This window comes from Camelus ferus, chromosome 1 (genome assembly GCF_009834535.1).
Source record: "Camelus ferus isolate YT-003-E chromosome 1, BCGSAC_Cfer_1.0, whole genome shotgun sequence".
NCBI classification, from domain to species: Eukaryota; Metazoa; Chordata; class Mammalia; order Artiodactyla; family Camelidae; genus Camelus; species Camelus ferus.
Window position 1 is genome coordinate 106350121 of NC_045696.1, and position 24276 is coordinate 106374396.

The following is a 24276-nucleotide window of genomic DNA, read 5'->3' on the forward strand; positions in this document are numbered from 1 at the left end:
TCTTTTCCTAAACATTATTTTGGTTCCCCCCTTTCCTCTATTAATATTGTAATATTCTAGTATTAGACAAGGTTACTTAAAAATAAATAAAATGTTAAAGGTGTAATTCACTTTTCATTCTCTTGACTATATACAATTAATTTTTAGACAGTAACAAAGTTCAAGAAAGAATTAAGTCAGAAAAAATAACTATTTCTGAGGTAAAGAAAGATTTATCAAATCATACTACAAACACCTCTATAAGACCCTAAGTGAAAAGATTTTGGGTAATCTGTCCCTTTCAAACTATAAATAGATTTTAGTCTTATAAGTAGCAATCACTTTCACTGGAATGCGTTTGTGTTATCACTTGCATTCTCTTGTCTGAATCAAGAATTCTAGCTCCTCCCTCTCTTCTCCTTCAGTTTGAATTGTTTTCTCTGACATTTCTTATTTGAGTTTTCCTTTCTCTTCTCTGAAAAGAATCATTTTATTTTTGAAGTTGTTTTAAATTAGGGCCAATAATGAATAAACACCTAAATGCTGATTTGTGGGTATCCACAACATACCAGCACTGAATTTTATATTTCTGACTTAATTCTTAATAACTTGGCAAGATGGGCTGTGTTATCTCCCTTTACAGATAATGAAGTTGAGAGTCAAGGAAATTAAGCAACTTGCCCAAAGACTCTACTAGGAAAGGACTTAATTAGGAAATACCAGAACCAGGAATTCAATCTACCGTTGTCCAACTCAAAAGCCCATACTCTTTCCACTCCACTATCTATCTTTCCACACAAACCTTTCTTATCTTCTTAGCTTACAGCTAAGTGTCTGACACTTGATAATTCTTTAAGAGGCACTAAAGCTATCAAACTATACCTTAGCCGGTTTTTAAGAATACACTCTTTCCAGTGTTTTTATGCCTCATTTGATATTTTATCACCTTTCAGGAAGTTACTGTGTTCTTTGGTAAATGAGAAATTTCTAAAAGTGATGATTAACACTTGAATTAGCTACTCATATGAGATATGACTCAAGATAAGTCTTTCATGTGGAATCCCTGATTGAGAACTTTAGCTTTTCTCCTAAACAACCATAGAAGCAGTAATAATGAAAATAATTACAGCATCATTATCTTCTATCATTTATTGAACACTTAATAAGCCTGACATTTTCAACTGAACTATTTATTGAGGAATCTTAAGTGATATCTAGGATTATCAATATACAAAGGTGACTGGCTTTGTGTGGGGGAATGTCTGCTTGCCTAAGAAAGCATATTAAATTAAACCTATCCCTTCAACTAATTTGTGTGCCTAGGTACAACCCAAACTGATTGATTTTACGGGTGGATTTAATACCACTTTCCCTGGTATTAATCAAACTAGACTTAAAGGGCTGATTAAATCATTACAAAGTCCCGGAGTTAAGGGACAAAGGCAAAGTCAACATGAGAAAATAAGAAATATCTACTATTTCTGTGAACTGAGAAGATGTGAAGAGAAGGTGTCAAGTAACCCAGGGGAGGGGGGCGGTTTCCATCCAGCTCCTCACCTTCCCTTCTAGCTAAATTTGAATAGTCAAGCAGCCTTACTTGCTTAACTTGCCTCTACTTTACAAACACACATCCCCAAGACATCCCTTCTATAGAGTCTTTTTTTTTTTTTGGAAGACGGGAGCACAGAATAAGAATTATAGTCAGTAGAAACTTCCATAAACAAAGCATCCTAGCCTTGCCATGGTCAAGCAAGAGTTAAACTGAAGATGTTATCTTGCTGATAACACTAACAGGGTAAGAGAAGAAGAAAGGGACTCATTTGTGCCCTCACTGCTACCCCATGAGCCTCATCCTGATCTTTTTTTTGTGTCCTCCTTCCCCAGGACACAGTTCAACCCTGTGGACACTCAGTGTTTCCCAATGCTATGAGTAGTCTTAGGCTAGACCTTCTTTCTTAGAATTAATGTGATAAAAGCATACATAATAATTTGCTCTTAGGAGAGAGAATTCATCTTTCAGTCATCTGCAATCTTATCACATGTGTCTTAGTTAATTTTTTTTTAGAGTATAATCACCTTGGTTATGTTGCTTAAAAATGTTTCCTCCTTAAACATGAGGGAATTATGGAGAAAAGAAGGGCATTTAGGTTATGAAGAGTTTATTTAAATTTTCTAATGATTGCTTTCTAAATTCTGATATTTAAAACATCACTAGGAGACTCAAACCTTAGAGACCATCAGTGGGTTAATCAAAAATAAAACAAACCCCCCCAAACCCTACTGACCTATTCTCCCACCCTTTTCCAATTATAAAAAATCATCGATTTTGCTCTCTTGCTTTTGCTGGATATTAAAGTCACAAAAGCATTCTCCAAAGTAAACATTTTTAAAAATGTAAAACAAGTATGCTACAAAAAAAAAAAAATGAAGTTAACCATGTCAGTTAACAGCTATCCAAGAGACAATTTTTTACAGTACCATATTAAAGTCATGAATGTCAAGGGGCCATTCCGAAACAGAAGAAAAGAGAAAAGAAAAACCCTGCATTTTCAGAATTATAATATTTGACAGATTCAAACATGAAACAAACAAGACTTTTTGATAGACTCTTAAATACATACTACTTACATGACACCTTGTAGAACTTTCTGGGGATCAGGGTCAAATAGCCTGTCAACATAGTGGCGACTGCTAGCTGTTACTTCCTAGAAAGTGGGGGGAAAAATTATGACATCTGAAGCCATGCAAATCACAAATTCACAGTATCACCCACAACACAAAATAGCTATATAATCTAACGTAAGGCAGAAGCATTAGAGTTTCTATAAAATACTTATAATATTAAATCATTCTGAGAAAAGCTTGTGACAAGATAAAAAATAAGAGGGAAGAAAGAAGATACCCGGTTCTCACTAAAAACATAACTAGACGGTGGGACTTTTGTGGTGATCCCTGCAAGCTTCGCCAACAGAAGAACTGGGAACAAGTGTTAAGAAGCAAGCCACGTTTCTGAATGGTTGGATATCACCTATATATGAAAAAAAGAAATGTTGCTTCTGCTTAGTACCCATTAAAGGGAGGGAAAATCCAATTCTCAGCAAGGAAAAAAGGACTTCATGAGTCTGTGAAGGGTAGTCTGAGTGCAAGAGGAACAGCCTCAGAGTGATGCAGAGGAGCTGTACTGCTAGGAACAGACATATGTAAAAAATAAACTAATATAAAGGAGTTGTCACACTTACTGTGAGGGAAAAACAATTAAGAATTAGAGTGACTTGTCAGGTCCAACAGAGTTACCCAGTCTAAACTGGCTAAAGCCGCAAAGAAGGGGGAGAGTTAGAGCATGAAGAGCAAGGGAGACACTTACCTCCTTGTATTTGTATTGCAGGGTTTGCTCTATTATGTTCTTTTTTGTTAATATTTATGGGGGGATTGTTTATTTTTTATATCTAATTTTCAGTACTTAACATTATTTAAAGCAAAGAATATATGTCTAAGAGCCATGGAAAAAGAATTTTCGTCCCTTGCTGTTTCTTTCTGAGGCCTGCTGGAATATGCTCATGTACTACCAACCACCCATCAGCAATAAATCACTATAGAGAGGAAGAAATGGTCTTCTGGTTTACCTAGAACCCTTGATTAGAAAAGAGTTAATCGCCAAAACACAGGGCCAGCTTAAAATTCTGAGTCTCCAAAAACAACTCTGGAGAAAAATTTCAAGAACTCCAATTTCCTGACAATATAGTTAATCCAAAATCAAAGCATATTTTCATATTATGAGCTTGCAAAATATCCTCAAAGGCAACTCAAATACCCACTTTCATTTTGTTTTGTGTTTTTTTTTCTTTCTTTGAGGGGAAGGTAATTAGGTTTGTTTATTTCTTTTTGGAGGAGGTACTGGGGATTGAACCCAAGACCTTGTGCATGCTAAGCACACGCTCTACCACTTGAGCTATATCTTCCCCACCAAATACCCACTTTTAATACATACTCCATTTATGGAAGAACAAACTGTAGCAGCAAACAAGCCAAACTGATGAAAATCCTTATGCCCAAAAGGGTACCACTAAGGACTTCCTAACAGGGTCTGGCTTCCTCAAAATAACAGAATCAGAGAGTTAGAAGGACTCTTAACTACCTGTCCCAATCCCCTGGCTAACAAATGAGGGTTAATCTTTACCCAGATGTCAGACTATCAAATGTTAAATAGGGATTCAAACAACAGCACAAATATATCAAGAAATGATATACTCAAGAGCAAAATCCAGGGCAAAACTAAAAACAGTATTCCTATAATACAAACAGATAAGTCTTGTCACTCCATTTGAGCATATGTGCTTTCCAACAAAAGTTCTTCTGCGAACTTCAGATCTTTCGACTCCCTTCCTATCTAGGGATTCATCTTTGACTTTACTGTTCCTCTCCGCACACTCTCCCACAGCTCTATATCTCTTGCCTCTCAATACGGTTTTTAAAAAAGTACTTGGGTTTAAGAGCTGTATTTTAAACAATATAAAGTTCGCCCATTAACAGCAAACTCCCTTACTGCCCTATGACTGGGTCATTCAATTTAACAAGCACTGCAGAGCTACTATATATGCAAGGCACTGAGGAAGGCATTAAAGTCAGAAAAAAAAATTAGAAAGGCATGGTTCCTCCCCTCAAGAACCCACATGCTACTGTAATTTTGTGTACATGTTTATATTCCCTACTAAAATACAAAACAGAAGTATATACACATAAAGGCAACATTGAGGAGGGAGTTAATAAGCCAGCAGCATCAGTGAAGGCTTCTTAAAGGAGGCGGTTTTGGAAAATGAGTAAGACGCAAAAGGACAAACAAGGAAAGAATCAGTGTCACAGCCACAGCCATAGGGCATGTGAAGCCAACACACAAGTACCATAAGCAACTACATCAGTTGCTGGCACTGAAAAAGAAGGGAGGAGAGTAGAGAGGAAACCACAGAATATAAAACACAAAAGGCTAACCAATATATCACAACAGGTAGCCAATAATTGGAGAGTTCAGACTGCCTTCTGGTCAAAGTTCTATGCAAGGTGCCGAAGAAAATAGAGGATGTTAAGGCAGAACAGTTCATGTAAAGAGCTTACAATCTATAAAGGGTCAGTCATATATACAAAAAAATGATCCTCTGAGCTGCCTAGGTAGTAGTAAGCTGAGAGGACAGTCACTTACTCAACCGGATTTTACTCTATGCTTTTGTCTAACATATTAATTTGTTTCTCTGTGTGGGACAATTCTCGTATTTCACTGCCTTCCTTTGTAGATCACACCATCTTTCTCATTTCAGCCCTCTTCTCTTTTCTTTTAAAAGGTATCCTGGAAATGGAGATTTGAGAGAGAAGGAAAGTGGTGGAAATATTAAACTGGCTGGTCAGGGAAAACTTCTCCAAGAAAATGTGCGCGAAGACCTGAAAAAGGTGAAGGAATCTGGGAAAAAAGCTTTTTAAGCAAAGAGAATAACAAATGCAAAGGCTCTGAAATGGGAAGTGTTTGCTGAGATCAAAGAACAGGAGGCCATTACAGCTGGAGCAGAAGGAGCAAAGGAGAAAACAGTAGGAGATGAGGTCAGAGAAGAGAGACCAGATGGTAAAGAGCTGCGTTGTCCAGTATGATAGCCACTAACCTCATATGGCTACTGGGCATTTGAAATGTGGCTAAAAATGGAATTTAAAATTTTTAACTTTAATTAAAATTAAAAAGCCAATACTGGATTCAGTTATTAGAAAACTGTTAAGAATGTTTAGAATTACTCGGGTATGTAAATCTACTTTCAACTACAAATTTTATGAACCCTAAATACCAATCAAAATACAAAGCAAGTATTTCCATTCAAAATTTAGTATCAAAATTGTGTAAAATACACAACAGATTTTGAAGACTCAATATAAAAAAGTAAAACACTTTAATAATTCCTTATATTGATTACATGCTGAAGTAATATTTTGATATCCTGGTTTAAATTAGATACGTTAAAATTAATTTCATCTGTTTTCCTTTTACTTTTGCAGCACAGTTGCTAGAAAATTTAAAATTACATATGTGGCTTGCATTAATTTTCTACTGGACAACACTGTTATAGAGCCTTGCTGGTCACTGTAAGGATTTTGATATTTTACAGTGTAAGTTGGGAAGTTAGAGCTTTAGGAAAAGAGAGACATGAACTGACTTTTTTTTAAAAAGGACTGCGCTGCAATTTGCAATTTCAGAAACATACAAATGGGTGGAGCAGGCTAGGAAACAAAAGCAGGGAGACTAGGTAGGAGGCTATTTCAATAATCAGAAATGCTGTATTTCAGAGAGGTGACGAAAGTCTGGACTAGGACAAGAGTTTTTGAGGTAGTAAGATTTACTCAGATTCCAGATAAATGTTAAAATTGAAGTAACTATTAAATTGGATATACTGTCAGAATAGATATGGGGTGTGAAAGATAGAGAAGCCAAGGATAATACTTAAGGTTTTTGCCTGAGCACCCAGAAAGACAAGCCAGTTAATAAGAAGAGAAAAAATGTGGGAGTTGCAACTCTGAGTGAAAAGATCAAAAGTTCAATTTTGGACATGTTAAGATTGAGAATTTTATTAGCCATCCAAGTGAGAATGTCAAGTTAGCAGCTGAATATATGTCGAAAGTTTAGGAGAGAGTGTGGGTGGGAGATACAAATCAGGGGTTGTCAGCGTATAAATGGGATAAATTCACTTAGGGAATAACCACCGATAAGGCAAGGCCTGGAGGCTGAACTCCGGAACACCTGAACAAGCAGTCAGTGTGGTGGGAGGAAATTTAAGAAGCCAAACAGGGGAATTTTTTAAGGAGGGAATAATCAAATAGCATAAGATGATAACTAAGACTATCGGATTTAGGAACATGGAGGTCATCAGTGATCTTGACAACAGCAGTACAGGCAGAATGGAGGGGCCAAAGCCTGTGTGGGGAGGGTTTAGGAGAGCAGAGGAAAAGAAGAATTAGAGAAAGCAAATATAGACAACTCTTTTCAAGGATTTTCTGGGAGTAAAGGGGAGTGAAGAAAGTAGTAGCTAGAGGGAGAAGTGAAGTCAGGAAAGCTTTTCTTTTCTTTTTTCTTTTTCTAAAGATGGAATAAATTAAAGCATGGTTATTCACTGATAGAAAAACTTCTTAAATAAAGAAAAACCTGCTGTGTCAGGGTAGGGGGAGAACTTCTGGAGCAATGTTCATGAATAATTGAGAGGGAACTGATTTACTGACCAAGTAGAGCCAGAAAGTACAACAGCCAGAGGCAATTAATTAGGTGGACATGGTGGTGAGAGCTCGTGGATATTCTCTCTGATCATGTCTATTTTTCTAAAGTTAAAATGGTGAGGGAGGGTGGGAGGCTGGGTGAAGAAAGAAGGAAGGAATACGATACTGAATGTGCCAGAAAATACACCAGGACTGCCAGGCAGAACTAACCCTCTTGAGGTTCATGATTATGAATTTAAAGTGAGACCAGTCAGGATGACTGAGTTTTTCTCCAGCTACATTAAAATGTACAGAAGTTGTCATGAATAAGAGAGTTGGATTTAGCCAGAGCTGGAATTTCACCAGGCACGGCTGACAAAGGCAGAAGAAGGGGTCAGCAAGGTGAGGGTATATGCAAGGGCGTAATTATAATGACGGATCTATTGAAGACCAGTGAAAAGTGGTAGATTAATAGAATGCAGGTTTAACAGAGGGACTGAAGAAGGGCCGTTGGTATTCAGGCAGTAGAAGGAGTGGTTTGAGAGGACAGAAGGTGGTGGCCAGGATGTGTAAAATTGAGCTTATAAAGGGGTTTTAGTTATTGGTAAGGTCAAGGTCTAGGAAATAACCATGGGAAAAAGTACCTCAAGGTAGGACACGGTATATGATCATTGGGGAAGTCTAGAGTTTAAGAAAAACTGTCTATCACAGATAATGAAATTTCCATAAGTTATCACAGAAATACTGATAGAAAAAGTGACCATGAGCTAGGAGCCAAAAATCCTAAAGAAATGAGGGGAATGATCCAGAGGGTCTACAGATGACTACAACAAGGTAGAGTCTGGTGAGATTCCGAGCTGGAATGTTTAGAGAAAAAGGAAGAGAGGGGTCTGAAAAGAGCAATGAGGAGCAAGTCTGTATCTATACTGTAGGCCTGGAGGCATGAGGGAAATGGGAAGAAAAAGAGTCACCAGCCGAGAAGATTGCAGGAGAAAACTGAGGAAAAGGGTGTCAACAGGTGAAAAGCCCAGTTTCAGCCTAAACAAAACAATGAAGGAAATGTTCAAAGAAGCTGAGGATAAGAGAAATCCAGTGAAAAGAGCAGGAGAAAGGCAAGGGATCTGGATAGAAAAGTACAGGGACAGAACATATGGGCATGAGGAAGGACCTTAGAGTCCTCAGCATCTTGTGGTAGTTAATGTAAACAGAGATAAAGAGCTTAATCCTGACAACCTCAAGGAAAAGAAGAGTGAGGCTGGATACTGGAGGAGGTAGAGGTGAAGAGAATTTGGGGGCTTTTTCATTCTTGCCAACAACAGTGTGGATGTTGGAGAGGGACAGTTTGATCCGGGCAACTCTTATTTACTCCAGAAATATAAGCAGCACTAAGTTTCCTTCCTCCCTCCTGTCCGTAGAGGCCAAAAGGTTAGGAGACTTTCTGATGATCTGTCCTTTCAAGATGTGGCTTCACTCACACTTCAAAACAACAATACCCTTTTAAATAACTCTCTGTAGCTTCCAGTAGCTGGAAGGGATTGCACACAGTGATTCCTCCATCCTCCCAACCAATAGAGTAAATGTGCCAAGCAGCCAGCTAAAGCTAAGGGTACAGTTTGTGCCCATGAAGGAGAGTAGTGCTAGGCAGGGTCACACTATGACCTCTGCTTTTTGGCACAAGGCTTCAAACAAATGACTTAGTAAGTCCTCAAAGCCTGGCTCTGAACTCATGTACCCATTCAAAGCTGCAGAAGCCACCACAAATGTGTATATTAAAATTCTGTTACAGTTTTATGCTTAATAGAATCCCCCCAAATTACATTATGTGAAAGTGCACATGGATCTCTTCAAGCAGAAAGTCTGTATATGTGCCAAATTTGTGAATTAGAGTCAATTCTAAGTAGAGTTGCATGTATGTATGTATGAATGGGTACTAAACATTAAAGAAAGAAGAGTGAAGCAAATTTCTTCTTGAAGGAAAACAGAAACAGGTAATGAGTTGCACTCCATTGTGGAGAACTATTATGTGGAAGCAATTTCCCTTTTATTAGGGTGACCATCTGTGACTGGCAGCCTCGGAGATGGCCCCCAATGATCCCTATCTCCTGGTATTCAAGCCCTCTGCAATGACTCCCCTTGAGTAAAGACTGGGCTATAGTGACTTGATTCTAGCAAACAGAATGCAGAAGAGGTGATGAGATGTCATTGCAGAGCTCTGTCTCTGTCTCTCCCTCTTGGTGTCCATGTCTGTGTCTGTCTTGTCTATCTGTCCCTCCCTTTGTCAAAAGCCAGCAGCAATGTTGTAAGGTGCCCTATGGAGAGGCCCACATGGAATGGAACTGCAGAGGGGGGCCTGGCCAAAAGCCAGCAAAGAATTGAGACCCTCAGTCCAACAGCCCATATGGAACTAAATCCTGCCAAAAACCATGTGAGTGAGTTTGGAAATGGATTCTCCCTCAATTGAGCCTTCAGGTGAGAGGTGGCTCCTGCTGACACCCTGACTGCTACCTCACAAGAAAACTCTGGGACAGAGGCACTAGCTAAGCCACATCTGAATTCCTGACCTACAGAGACTGTGAGATAATAAATGATGTTTTGAGCAGCTAAGTTTGGGGGTAATTTGTTACATAACAATAAATAGACAATCAATAAACCTTCAAATTTATCATTCAAACCAGGATAATTTTAACACTGAAAGAGGGCACTATTAATTCCTGTCAAAGAATCACACATGTAAATGAAGAGTGTTGGAGACAAACTGGGCCATGTGCTCACCCTACCTATTATTCCTCTTTAGTGGTACAAAAAAAAAAAAAAAAAAAAGAAAGTAAGAAAAGAAAAAAGAGAGAGAGAGAGAGAAAACTTAGTGACAGCTCAGAAGACTGGTCAGACATACTGAAAAGGCAAACTAGAACAGTCTCTAATTGCCCTTCTGAATAAACAACCCTTGACTGGGGTGAATTAAAACCCTGTCTTTTGAAAAAAAAATTATTTGGGAAAGGTTTTGAATGACAAATTACTAAGTTCCAGGCTTGCCACGAATGGGATTTAACTCAAAAATTAGGAGAAGTAAACGTGATCAACTGAAGTTTTGAAAACCTGAAGTGAAACAATAAGTATATTACATAACGAAGAGTGAGAGTTTAAGTATGACTAAGAAAACACCACAAGGACCTACTGTGTAGCACAGGGAACTATATTCAATTTCTTGTAATAAGCTATAATGGAAAAGAATCTGAAAAAAAAAATGTATGTATATGTACAACTGAATTGCTTTGCTATACACCTGAAACTAACATTGTAAATCAACTACACTTCAATAAAAAATAAAATTAAAAAAAGAAAATGTCAAACTACTTTATTTATTTCATTAAAATCTTGTTCTATGTATATTTTATTAAAATAGTATGTTCTTTATTTCTACCATACTCAGGCACTGTGCAGTAGAAAGAACAAATGATCTGGCATTTGAAAACAGGCTTGAATCCTAGTTCTACCACTCTGCAGCTCTGCAACTTAGGGCAAAAATAAATAAAATTTTGAGACTATGTCTTCAAGTTTAAAGTGGTGATGCTGCCACATAGCTCAGAGTGTGGATCAAATGAGATAACATACAGGAAAAAAAACCTTGTAAACTGTAAATGAACCATATAAATACTGACTTCAGGAAAATTCTATTTTTGTATTAAAAATATAATTGCCTTAACAAGCATACTAATGTTCTTCTTGGTTATTTATATTCACATTCATGGTTAAAGCCTAATTATTCAGATACCTTTCCTCACCTGACAGAAGCTTTTTCTCAGAGCAAGCTAAGTACTTAGCAAGAAGTAAATAGGCATTTGAGTGCTGAATTTAACAATCTAAATGTTCATTATTTGAGATTTTAAAAAACTCCTTAAAAATGTATTAAGTAATCACTTGTGCAGTTTTTATCATTAACTTCCATTGTAACTGTAGGTATTACCATGGACTAAGAGAATATAAAGTCACAGTTAAGAATACCAATATATAGTTCAAAGAGTAATCAACTTATAGAGTTCTCTTTCCCATACAACCTACCCAGAAAGGAAAGGTAGACAGAATAAATATTTTTATAATATCTGACACTTGTTTAGTATATTATACTTTACAAAGCATTTTTTTTACATATCATAATACCTTTTTATAAACTTTTTTTAAATTTTTAAATTATAGTCAGTTTACAATGTGTCAATTTCTGGCATACAGCATAATATTTCAGTCATACATATACATACATATATTCATTTTCATATTATTTTTCTTAAGCATTTTCATATCTATTTTCTCATTTAATTCATGTGTTCTTTAGAAATTAAAATATTACAACTCTCAATAGTGAATTCTGACCCCTAAGAAATGACTGTTTAAATTAATGATTGCCAATCAAAATTTAATATGTCAATTATTCCGCAAACTACTAGGAACTTCAAGATAAAATTGTTCATTCTGTTGATCATTCGGCACTGTCAGGAAAAATCTTGGTTTTGGGAAGAGATGAAAGAAACACAACCCTGAAAACAATGTTTGAGCTCTATAAACATTCAGTTTAAAACATATTTCAGGCTGAAATTCAACATATGACTATCTTTAATTTACTACGTATTATGCTGGGCGCTGGTAGTGAGAGATAAGACAGAGTCCCTTGCCCTCAAGGCAATTCACAGCACCGAAAGGAAACAGATAGGTAAGTAAGTTACAGTTGTTACTTCTAACACAGGGTAAGTGTAACCATAAAAAGGGACACAAGATAAAAAGAAAGTTGAAGATACAATTAACTGAAATACTGAAGTTAGGGGTGGAATGAGAGGTGGTATCTAAGCAGCAAGGATGATTAATGAGAAAGACTAGAATTATTTTGCAAGGTGAAAAAGGGAGGAAAAGGGACAAGGACTCTAGGTAGAGAGCACAGCACATGCAATGTGATGTGTTTGAGAACTGCAATTACTATTATAGTGAGATAATATATACTTGGGAATACAAAAACAAAGTTGAAGTTATACTCCTTAATTCAGTCAGTCAACATTTAAACAGCTATGCAGGCACTGTTCTAGGTTATGAACAAAGAACTCTCCCACCCCCACCTTACAAAAGCACCCACTTTTGCAGAGCTTACATTTCAGATAGGGGAGAAAGCTAAAAATTAATAAACATAATAAATAAGTCATATAGAATATTAGAGGGCTATACATGCTATGGGGGAAAATGTTTAATAGCACATTTTATTTCCATCCCCTTACATTATACACTGCACAAGCTTGGGGGAGGGAGGAGCGCAGGAGAGAAAAGGAGTTATACTAACATACACACACCAGGCAGAGAACCCCATACTCTTAGCATCTCAGCAGTTCAAAACACGGACAGCACTACTGCCTAAGATGCATTTTGTAAATCTATGGAAGTGACTTTGGCTGTCAAAGTGACAATAGTGATATCTAGTGGGCAAGGACTATGAATGCTAGATGTTCTAAAATGAGTGGCAATAGGCCCACATCCCAAAAGACTTTCCACTATGCAGTCATGTAGGAAAATAAAGTTTATTTTAATTATCTGAGCCTAGAATCAAACTCCATTTTACATACAAACACAAAATATGCTTTGTATCATTTTACTATACAGTTTTCCAAGAATGCTTGAAAAGGGTTGTACTTTGTCTTGTTAGGAACTTTACCAAAAGCTGTTCATTTCAGAAAGTCACATCAAAAACAGTATCACTTATTATATTTAAGTAACCATACATCATACCTATATCAGTCTGTAGTGCAGCAGTCATATTCACAGCCAACCTTACCTCATCTGCAAATATATCACTATTTTATTACTTCTTTCCAGTATAGTAGTACCTAAGTATTTACTCATTTAAATGATTTAAATTAGTTTCCTGTGCTTTCTCCCTTAATACAGATGGGGCATTATGCCAACCCTTAAAAGGTTACATGTGAGAAGAGTTATGGATTTCACTTTGGGAGAGCCAAGGAGGTGCTTTAAAATGTTTTAAGAAGGGGATATGGAGGCTGGTAGAGCAGGGAACCACTAACTGAAACAGCTTTTAACATTTCAGTTAATTGGGAGCCCCAGAACCAACTGTCTATCCCAAAACGATATGAAGCCAAGATTTCATTTTCTTGACGCCTCTGAAACTCTCAGTCCAAACAAATGTCACTTTGACTATTTTCTCAAATGCCAAATAAGTGTACTGCTTAGATCAGTCACAAATTCACAATTATTCATCTTAAAGTCCAGAACACTTGATGTGTTTGTATGTGTCACTAAACAGATTAGGGCTACCACAATCTAGAACATCAAAAAATGATACTTTGAAACCAGTATTTTACTAAATTTACTAATGTCCTTAATTTCAAATCCTATGTCCCCCTCCTTTTTTCTGACCGTGTTCTGGTGCGATAAAGTCACAATATCTTAAATACTGCCTCATCGTTACTTGAAGAGTTCTGGTGACACAATATTTCTCTGCTAGAGAGTTAATTTCACTATTAAAACTAACTGCTAGAGAATTTTTTTTTCTTCTGATTTTGAGGGGAAAAAAATCTACCTCCTTCTGGAACAATAAAAAAAAAAAGAATAATATCAACAAAGACTGACCTTTTCTCTGCAGATGGCTATCATGTCCTCCCTGTGTATTAAAAAATTCCCACTTGCCTCCAAAAGGAGAAAAATAGAAGAAAATGTTCAAGTAACCCCCCAATTTTGTGGATATTTTGGGTTTTCTTTTCTTTCACTTTCTTTGTACTCTGGTAAACTTCTGGCACCATTAGGACCCAATCAGATTCTCAATCAATTTTTTTCAGATTCATCACATAGTATTTTTGAAACTATTTTTATCCTTAAATTTTCTATTATGAGATTCATTCTTGGGTGATAATAGAGGTTTAACGCATCCTTTCTCCCCATATTAACCAAAGCCCTGCTTTTGTGCAGCCTCTAGCAACTTAGGGAAGTTTATAAAATGGTACTTCAGTTTGGCTGGGTCCAATTAGTGTAGATTGTAACAGACTTGTGACAACTGAAATTCCCAGAATATAATCTGCTTCAAACTCATAAACACAATCATGAAAATACTTAATCTACTTGGATAAGAGGTAGCCCTCACCTCTCAATAAGTAATTAAGACTGAAAAGCAGATTTTACATGTTAAGAGAATTTATTTTAAAATAAATAGCAAATAAATCAGTGCTTATAAATTTTGAAAATAAAATCCTAAAATGTAAGGCTATCCACACAAATTTTTTTTAATTAGGTGTTTAGAAATCTGACTGACATATATAATAGCACATGACAGTGGACAAGTGTGTCTCTCTGGTTCTCAGTTATCCCCAATAAAAAAAGAGACAAGGATGAACTAAAGATTATCTGCAGATTTCTTTCAGGCAAAGATTCTATAATTTTACTCACACAAAGGATTTTTTTTTCATAACAGGAAAACCAGAGCATAGTTAGATTAAAAAGGATATGAAGAGCAGCCTTTACTTTTTCTGTAGTGAGTTTTTAATGTAATAAAATATGATTATAGCCTCCGTATACTGTATCAACATGCTATAAACATGCTTTGGTGGTCTCAGAACTGGAAACAATTTATCATTCATGCTTCTTTCTAATCAGGCACCACAATGTTTATCCTTTTAAAGTATGGTACAAATCACAAAGAGCTATTTGGGTCTAGATGATTATTAAAGTTCCTTCTCACTATTAAATTCTACTCATGTTACTCTTCAACGTAGACAAGAATGTCCAAAGACCGAGGGCCAAGAAGAGATCTCTCTAAATAGAGTAAATGAACTATGTAAGAAGGATTTACGGTGCAAAACAGTAGAATCTGAAAGTCCAAGGGAGCAAGAACCATCTCTGGGGCACTGGAATGACAAGGGTTTTGAGGAGTTGTATAAAGATTGAGATATTCACTCAGGTTGGCAAAGTTCATTTAGATGTCTTCGAAGATGATAAGACAGCCCAGGAAATCCACTAGGATGCATTCAAATGCCTACTTTTCAATCCTGGCATAACAAAGAGTGAAGCTATTCAGACACGGGTGTGGTGTTGTCCTAGACCGTAAGAACAGTCTAAATTACTCTTCAAAATTGCAGTAATGTAATGACTTAGAGATCTGGGGTACCATCTTTCATAGTACACCTCAGAGGTGGTATTGACCAGACAGGCTAGCTGCCTCCTAGTGGAAAAAAAAAGAAAGGAAGAAAGAAAGAAAAAAAGGCCTCATTTGCTTCAGATTCTTTGAGGCAGTAAACGCCCTTGCCTCGGAGCTATCCATGGTGCTTGACTCATACTCAGCCCCGTCACTTCAGCAATTGATACATTAGCTTTTAGATCATAGTACCACTCAGGATCTGTCTGACCCATCATCCATCTTGTGGGCTGTGACTATTATGCCAATATCATGGGCCACTTATAATTTCTGTCTATTCCACTTTGTCTGTGCTGGACCACAAGTGCCTTACTTTGTCTTAGCTTGGATCTCACACCCAGTTCTGCCTCCCAAGCCTGCTACACCATCTGCTACACAAAGCCCTTTCTATAGATATAATGCACCTTGCAGAAAATCACTGGTATACACTAGGCAAAAGATTAAGGTTCTTTATAGAGTCAAGTCCCCCACGTAATACCTTACATGAGTTTTAAAATCTTGTTACAATTTTTACCATTCCAAAATGATTTTAAATGACTTTTAAATTTTGCTATATGTTTTTGTGACTGATTTTGGGATGAATAAAGATTAGGAACTGTTAACTCAAGATTTATGTGTGAATTTCAGGGAAACCATGAACCCCCTGGAATGATGTGATTCTTTAGGCAGATACATATTCTTCTGGGGAAGATGGTGGTGAGCCTCTTACCATTAAAAGGTTAAGAACCACTGATCAATATGCTGAAGACTTCCAATAATAATCACCTCCCTAGGTTTAAACACTAAATCTGTATATCTGTTGTTTAGTAAATATATTTGGTCTTTGTCCCAGTTCCTGGCACAGAACTCTTAAAGCCCTTGAAATTTCCTGGGTGATATGAGCGTCTTTCCTTATTCATAAGAAGCACCTTTTGAGCATATCTGAGTTTATGCTAATAAATGATTAGGCTAGGGCCCCTAGAAAACCTCAAGATGGGACTGGTTACAGGAAAGACCAAGTGATCAGAGGGCTGGAACTTTCAGTCAGTGGAAGAGTGGGGAGGCTGGAGATTAAAGCTCTATAAAAAATCCTGGATAAAATATGATGAGCTTCCAGGTCGGTGAATGGATCCATATACCAAGAGGGTGACGCACAAGGACCAGTTCCGTAGGGACAGAAGTTCCTGCACCTGGGATCTGCATCTTGCCTTATGTACCTCTTCACCTGGCTGTTCATCTGTATTCTTTATAATAAAATGGTAAACATAAGTAAATGTTTTGCGGAGCTTTGTGAACTATTCTAACAAATGATTGAATCTGAGGAGAGAGTTGTGGGAACCCCTGATTTATAACTGGTCGGTTAGAGAACAGGAGAACAAGCTGGACTTACAACTGGTGTCTGAAGTGGGGGCACTCTTGTAGGACTGAGTCCTTAACCTGTGGGATCCGATACTATCTTCAAGTGGATAGTGTCAGAATTGAGTTAGATTGTAGGTCACCCAGCTTGTGTCCACAGAGAATTGGAAAATTGCTTGGTGGTGCAGAAAATATTCCAGAATATCCAACTGTCTACTGGACACTTGTAAATGGATTTCCAGAAAACACATCAAACTCAGCATGCCCAAAATGAAACTCATTTTTCCTCCTTACTCCTCTAATGTGTTCCTCTCCTAATCCTCGCCCTCTTGGTAGAGGACACCCCCTAGCTATAAAGGTACAATCTTGTCCACCTTGCTTGATCATGACTTATAACTCTTTCCTTTTCCTCATTTCCCTTATCCAATCAGTCACAACTTACAAGTTTTTGAAAGCTTAATAAATAATTAAAACACTCCTGAAGCAAAAGAATCACGTGTTCTGTAATCATTTTGCAAGTAGTAAAGACCTCCAAATAGTAATAGAAGGTGGAAACTCTTCCCACCAGACCACAACTTTTCATTTTTAATAGAAAGCATAACACTGACTCATCATTCCCCTTCCCCCAATAACTGTATTATGAATATACTGGAGAATGTAGAGAACTCTTTTATTCTTCTGAGTTTATGACATAAGTCAAAGTGACAAGTAGGGACTGTTTCTGCAAAACAGCTCTCATTTGGAATACTTTTCATTCCTGTCTAAACAGTGCTAAGGATCGCAGCATTACTGCTCAGGGAGGGCAGCTATTCTCCCATTTTCAGAAGGTAACAGGAATCTTCCTTTGTCAATAATCCCGTATCTTTACCTAAAAGCCAACATGACAGATGGCACTGCAAAACAACTGCCAAATCAGAAATAAAAAAGATACAAATCAAAATAACTGAAATTCCTGGGTCCTGGCACTATTTTAAAATTCTTAATGAGAATGGGAGATGAGAGGGCTAGATCTCCAAGTGAAATTGAAAGACCCTACCTGAAGGTGTTCTAATTCTTGGTAAAGCTTAAAACACTTCTTGAGCATTCACTGTCTGAATTCAGGTGGCAGTCTTTCCTTAAAAAGAGCAAGATGTCCAGAAATGTACAATGGGCACCTCCCATTTTTCACACATTGCCATTAAAGATTAGAACATTCATTGTTATTAATTTCTTTTAGGACCACCTCCTGTTATACTCTGTGCTTATTGGTGCTCTGTAGAGTAAACAAACGGGAAACTCTAAAATGTGCTTAGGAAGATTTTACTTTGCATTTAATACCCAACAGAGGCCAAATTCATGCTTATAGAACAGCTGGGTTTAACCTCACAAAAAATTTTTTTTAAACTCTTATCAGTTGTCTATGTAAGAGAGCAAGTCACTATGCAGCTTAAGACCAATAAATACTTATAATCACCAAGAACAGAACAAAATCAAGGAATATCCAGACTTGGAATACCCTATACAGTTCTAATAGCTGCTTGTCAAAAAGACATACCAGCACAGAGAAAAGAATGTAAAGAAGGCCTTAGCTGAGAGGGGGGGTATAGCTCAGTGGTAGAGTACATGCTTGGCATGCACAAGGTCCTGAGTTCAATCCCCAGAACCTCCATTACAATAACTTTCTAAATAAATAAACCTAATTACCCGCCCCCCAAAGATACAGTTAAAAAAAAAAAAGCCTTAGCTCTCTGTGCCAGCCTACAGTATGATTCAAAGGCATTTTATTATCTTGCCTCACTCAAATCATTACAAAGTGACCAAAGTAAAGTGTAATCCTCCTCTTAACAGGGTCTTTCAAAAAGCATAATTTTCATTTTGATTAAGTCCAGTTACCAATCTTTTAAGAAATACATCATGCATTTGGTATTGAGTCTGAGAATTCTTCATTAAGCCCAAGGTTCTGCAGATTTTCTGTTTATTCTAAAAGTTTAATTTTATACTTTACAAGTTAAATTTATGATCCATTTTGAATTAATTTTTATACAGTGTGAAGTTGAGATCAAAGTTCATTTTTTACCCTATGTTTAAGAGGATGAAAAGATAAGCTACAGACCAGGAGAAAATATTTGCAAAGCACCTATTTGACCAAGGACTCATATCTAGAATATATAAAGAGCTTTCAAAACTCAACAGTCAAAAAACAAAGTCCAATTAGAAAGTGGGCAAAAGGACATGAAAAAGTATTTCACTAAAATATTTTATTCATATTTCAATAATATATGGATGACAAATAAGTAATAAAAATGTTTCTATCATTACTAATCATTATAGAAATGCAAATTAAGACCATGATGACATCACTATAAATCTATCAGAACAGCTAAAATAAAAAATAACAACATACTAAATGCCAAAGAGAGTGCAGAGAAACTGGATCTCTCACACATGACTGGTGGGAATGTAAAATGATACAGCCACCACGCTGGAAAAGTGTCAGTTTCTGTAAGAATTAAATATACATTTACCATACAACCTAGAAATTATACTCCTGGGCATTTTTTTCAGAAACACAAAAAGTTATGTCCACACAAAAACCTGTAAATGTTTGTTCATGTAAGGTTATAACAGCCAAAAACTGGAAACAACCAAAATTTCTAATAGGTGAACAGTTAAACTATTTTTTAAACATTCATATTAAACATCCATACCATGGAATACTAATCAGCAGTAAAAAGGAACAAACTATCGATACACACAACAGCTTGGCTGGCTCTCCAGGGCGCTATGCTGAGTAACAAAAGCCAATCTCAAAAGGCCACACACTGTATGACTCCATTAATGTAACATTATGGAAAATGACAATTATAGAGATGGATATAGTTGATTAGTTGTCACCAGGGGTTAGAAATATTGGGGTTGGGGGAGTAGGCAGGTGTGACTATAAAGAAGTAGCATGAGGGAGATCATGACTGTAGTGTTACACAAATATACACACGATAAAATGACACAGAACTGTACACATATTTATACCAATATCAATCTTCTGGTTTTGATACTGCACTATAGTTACATAAAATGTGACCAATGGGAAACTGGGTGCAGTATACACAGGGATCTCTCTGTACTATCTTTGCAACTTCTTGTGAATCTGTAATTATCTTAAAATAAAAAGTTAAAAAAATGCAATCAATGTAAAATCACCCAGAAGTCTGGGAAACATGGGAAAAGTTATAAATTTATTGAAAAGGGTGATGTTGTAATGCTAAACGCAAACCAAAGAAGGCTGGAGGTGATCATGATGCAGCCTAAAAAGGCACCTAGAGGTTTTTGTCCAACTCCTCTAAATAGATAGTTCAATTGAATACTTACTGAGAACCTAGCATATGCAGGACATAGTGCTATATATAGTAGTGGGATTAAGAAGAAAAGGTCAAGCACTTACCTCTGAATTAATTTACTAAGACATAATAGAATAACTATCAAAAGCCTCAGGGCCTCTGCAAAAGCAGTTCCCTTTGTCTGGAATGCTCTTCTATTTTTCTAGTTGGTTCATACTCATCCTTGAACTCAGCTCATGTCAATTCCTGAAGGAAACTCTCCATAGCTCTCCTCATTGCCCTCCATATTAGACCATGTTCCCCTATTACATGCTTATACTGCACCCTATATTTTTCATTCATAACACTAATCACCATTCACAAAGAAATGTGTGACAATTTGATATCTATTTCCCTCATTAAGTTTAAATTTCCAAAAGGGCAGAGACAGTCTATGAAGCTCACCACCATATTCCCAAACCCAACACCATGCTTGGTAAATGACAGAAGCTGAAGATATGTTACGTGAGTAAACCCATACAATCCTATAATTCATATGTGCAAACAAGCAGGCAGACATTAAGAGTTACTGGGGTTTGGAAGAACCCAACATCACTTCAACTTGAGAAAGCCAGTTTATATGAGACAGAAGGTTTATGCAGAGGGTAATGACTCTTATATCCAAAGCTGAATATGAACATCAGCCTTTCAGCAACAGGAACTCACTGTAGAAAGGGCGAAGTAGTGTGTCCAATGTGTTCTATAGTAAACTTTATGTGGAGAATGGATTTCAACTGAGATAAGTAACCAGAGGCAGTAAAAATAATTGCAAGGACACTGTAGTAATGCAGGCAGAAAATGATAAGGTCTGAATGAAAGGGTGGCCATGGGAACAGAAAGATGTGAGAAATCTAAGAATGAAGAGCCAGTAGAATTTAAGCATGGATTAAATATAGGGGTGTGAAAGGAGGAAGATGATTCAAGCAGTTTAACAGTGGGTGATCTGTGAAAGCCAGTACCATTAACAGAAGTGGGAAGTCATGACTAAGTTCTCTTAGAAAAAGGAATGTGCTTTGTTGGAAGTAATGGGTAATGTCCATGCAACTGAAGACGTGAGACTGGATGGAGAACAGCCAAGGCTGACAATGTAGTTGTGTGATTTGATTACAGTTAAAGTTACAAGAACGAATGAGATCTCTCAGAGGGGAGAAGGTATAATGGGCTTTGAATGCAAATCCTTCAAAACCATTCGATTTACCCCTTATTTGAATTATGTTTATCAAACGATGGAGTCACTCAGACTGTGAGCTCCCTGAGGGCATGCATATCTGATCTCATCCATGCATTCCCAAATATATATTACAAGGTGTTGTACACAACAGCTACACAATAAGTAGCCTATTAAAGGAATCATTAATTTCCAATATAACTTCTGATTATTAATTCCTATTCCATTTGCACTTTGTATTGCAAAAAATTGGAGCCCTACGTAGTACTTTGAAAGCTATAGGCTTCACTTCAAATTATTATAATCAATGAGTTTAGACAGTTTAAATCATTTATCCAAAGCTTTGTTTTCCCCAAGGTTCTAGAACTGAAGAACTGAAAGACCAGAGTTTGGCGCTGTGAAAACCTTAAAAAAAAAAAAAAAAAAAGGCCTCAGTGAGGCTAGGGCTAAAGCAAATGCCCACCAGAAGTAGGGAATATCCTTCAAGAAGTTTTTGAGTAAAGTTAAGCAGGAAATATTATATACTGAGGGAGTGAAACAAATGAAAAATTTCAATTGTACACTACACAAGCTGACAATGCGCAAAGAAGCTTCAAGTGAAATGGAGGATAAAAGAGATAATTAAAGGGAACTGAGAATAGTCAAGATGCATACTTAAAAAAAAAATAATTAAGGAAAAGTCATTGGCCTGCTCTCCCAGAAAACATTCCTAGGTGTTAGTCAGAGATGGAATAATTGAATCTAATTCATTGCTTAAGTAAATAGTATTTTTCCCCAGCTGCAGTTTAAAAATAAGAAAAAGAACTGCTAAAATGTATAGGAGGACAAATTTGTGGACAACCCCTCCCCTACAAATAAATTATCAAGGTGGTGCATGCCACAATGCTCTAACCGTGGAATCACCGCAAATGTCCTGAGTGTTTCCAGATAGGTGAGTGTGTTTGTGGGAGGTCAGGCAAGAGAAAGGGAACCAACTGGAGTTACAGTCTCTAAGAACCTGACAAGTCATCTATAGGCCAACCACCCTCTTAACGTAAGACTGACTGACTTGCACAAGTCTAAAAAGATGGTCAACCAGTCTTTGCCTACTTGTTTCCAACAAAAGCAAAAGGACCATTGGTAAACTGACCGTTCTCAGAGTTGGACAACCCCAATTTGTTGCAAAACCCTTCTAAGTTATCTCCCAGTAACTTTCACCCGGGTCCTGGTTCTCTCAAGAGTAACATAGCGAAAGGTGGACGTCATGTTTTAAGTTTTAAACGTAGACAAGCAAGCAAACTAGGTATTACTCCCTGGCGTGTCAGTGCGTTCCCTTCTTCCAGTTGTACGAAAATAAGACCTCTCCCTCTTTTCAACGTCCGACTCTCCTTGAAGGAAAAAGGAATGTCAGGCACCGGTTCCTTTAGACTCAAACCTGCGACCTCCAGAGCAGAGCAACGGGGCTTAAATAATTACAGACACTAGGAGACGTTGCAGCTGATATGAAATCCCCGTTGCCAAGAAGCAAGCAGCTCTGGCCCGTGACCGGGTGCTGGGACGCGATAGGTGCCACACAGACCTGGCCTGGCAGCCCGGCGACTGTGGGGGCCTAGGAACCCCTACCTCTTTTGGCCAAAGCCGCGGGGGCTAAGTGGACACTCCTTCCCAGCCCGGCGTCTCACAGGGCAGAGCGCTCGGCCCCGAGAAGCGGCATCACTAAGGAGGAAGGCTCGGTGAAACGCCTGGCAAAGCCCAAGCCGCGCCGCCGGGCCAGCTGCCCGTATGCCCTACCACCCCGCCCGCCGGACGCCGTCCCAAGAACCGGCACCGGCGAGCGCTCCCGGAGTTGGAAACGTCTCTGGCTCGGCCGGGGTCCCGTCTGTCCCGCCCGCCTACCCTCCCTGACTTCCCGGCCCACAGCTGAGCCAGAGGCCACCGCAAGGGGTGGTGCCCAGGAGGCACGCTGCGTTGGTGGTGAACGCTGCGGGCTGGGCCCCAGCTCCCGGGCGAGCAGCTGCGGCGGGTCACTCACCGAGAGGACGCTCATGCGGATTGGGGTCTCCAACAGGCACGCCATCTTGAGCCTTCCCACCCGGCTGCAGCCGGCGCCGGCGCGGGGGCCGGCACTTTCGACAGCCAACTACTAGGCCAACCACAGGTACCTCTGCAGAAAGTCAGGCAGGTAGACGGGAAGGGGTCACGCTCTAGACACCGCTGAAGTCCGGCCAAGGCCCGCAGAGGGGAGAGCAAAGGGAAACCGCGCCAGGGCCCTCCTTACGAATCGTCCTCTCAGAAACGGCAGCTACTCTCAGCCAGGGTGAGAGGTGGGAGCGGGCAGCAGTTTCCGCATGCGCAAAGCAGATCTGCCGCCCAACCTGCGGCTCGCGGGGGGCGGGGCTTCGGGGGCGGGGTATCGCTACTAGCTTCACGGATTGATTCGTTATTCCGAAAAACTGGTGTGTGGAGTCACCTACATAATTTGAAGTTCACGTTTACCTTCATTATCTCCTTTGCACCAAACTCCCAGCGTCGTTATTATCTCCATTTTTCAGTTGGAGAAACTGTTATCTCAGAACTAGGTCTTCTGTCACCAGTAAGAGAGTTTCACGATCCAACGCTGAAGTGTGACCTGTTTCGGCATTATCTGCCAGACCCTTTTATTCTAGTGTAGTGTTAAGAATAGATACTCTAGAGCCAGAATGCCTGGGTGTAATCCTTGCTACTTCACAGAACTGCATTACCTCGGCAAGTTACTTAACCTCCTATGCTTCAGTTTCCTCTTGTGTAAAATAAGGGGTTATGAAGATGAAGAATGTAAAGCCCTTACAACATGCCTGGAACGTACGAAGCGTTGTGTATGTGTTAGCATTTCTCCAGCCTCTGAGTTAAGTAGGAAAAAAAGGGGGGGGGGGGCGAATATCTGAATAATTCCCACTAAAACACTCTGATAACTGAAGCCAAATAAAAATGCTGCTAATTCTATTTTTTGATTGATGAATTCACCTCTTCCTCTCCATTTGTGTGTTTATGGATATGGACGAAACTGCCCTGGACAGGTTTCAACT

General features: G+C 38.3%; 1 protein-coding gene across 3 annotated transcripts in view; it reads right to left on the bottom strand.

Annotated features, from left to right (window-relative positions):
- ARMC8 (armadillo repeat containing 8) overlaps positions 1-23539 on the bottom strand; it is a 96991-nt gene extending 73452 nt beyond the window's left edge. For 2 of the 3 annotated variants that reach the window (XM_032487782.1, XM_032487771.1), the window contains exons 1-2: positions 23244-23539; positions 2608-2684 (exon numbers count right to left, since the gene is read on the bottom strand). In XM_032487782.1, coding sequence (XP_032343673.1) covers positions 2608-2684; positions 23244-23288 — 122 coding nt within the window. In that variant the 5' untranslated portion in view covers positions 23289-23539. The remainder of the gene's footprint in view (positions 1-2607; positions 2685-23243) is intronic. The other variant, XM_032487779.1, reaches the window with a different exon arrangement.
- Between the last annotated feature and the right edge of the window lie 737 nt (positions 23540-24276).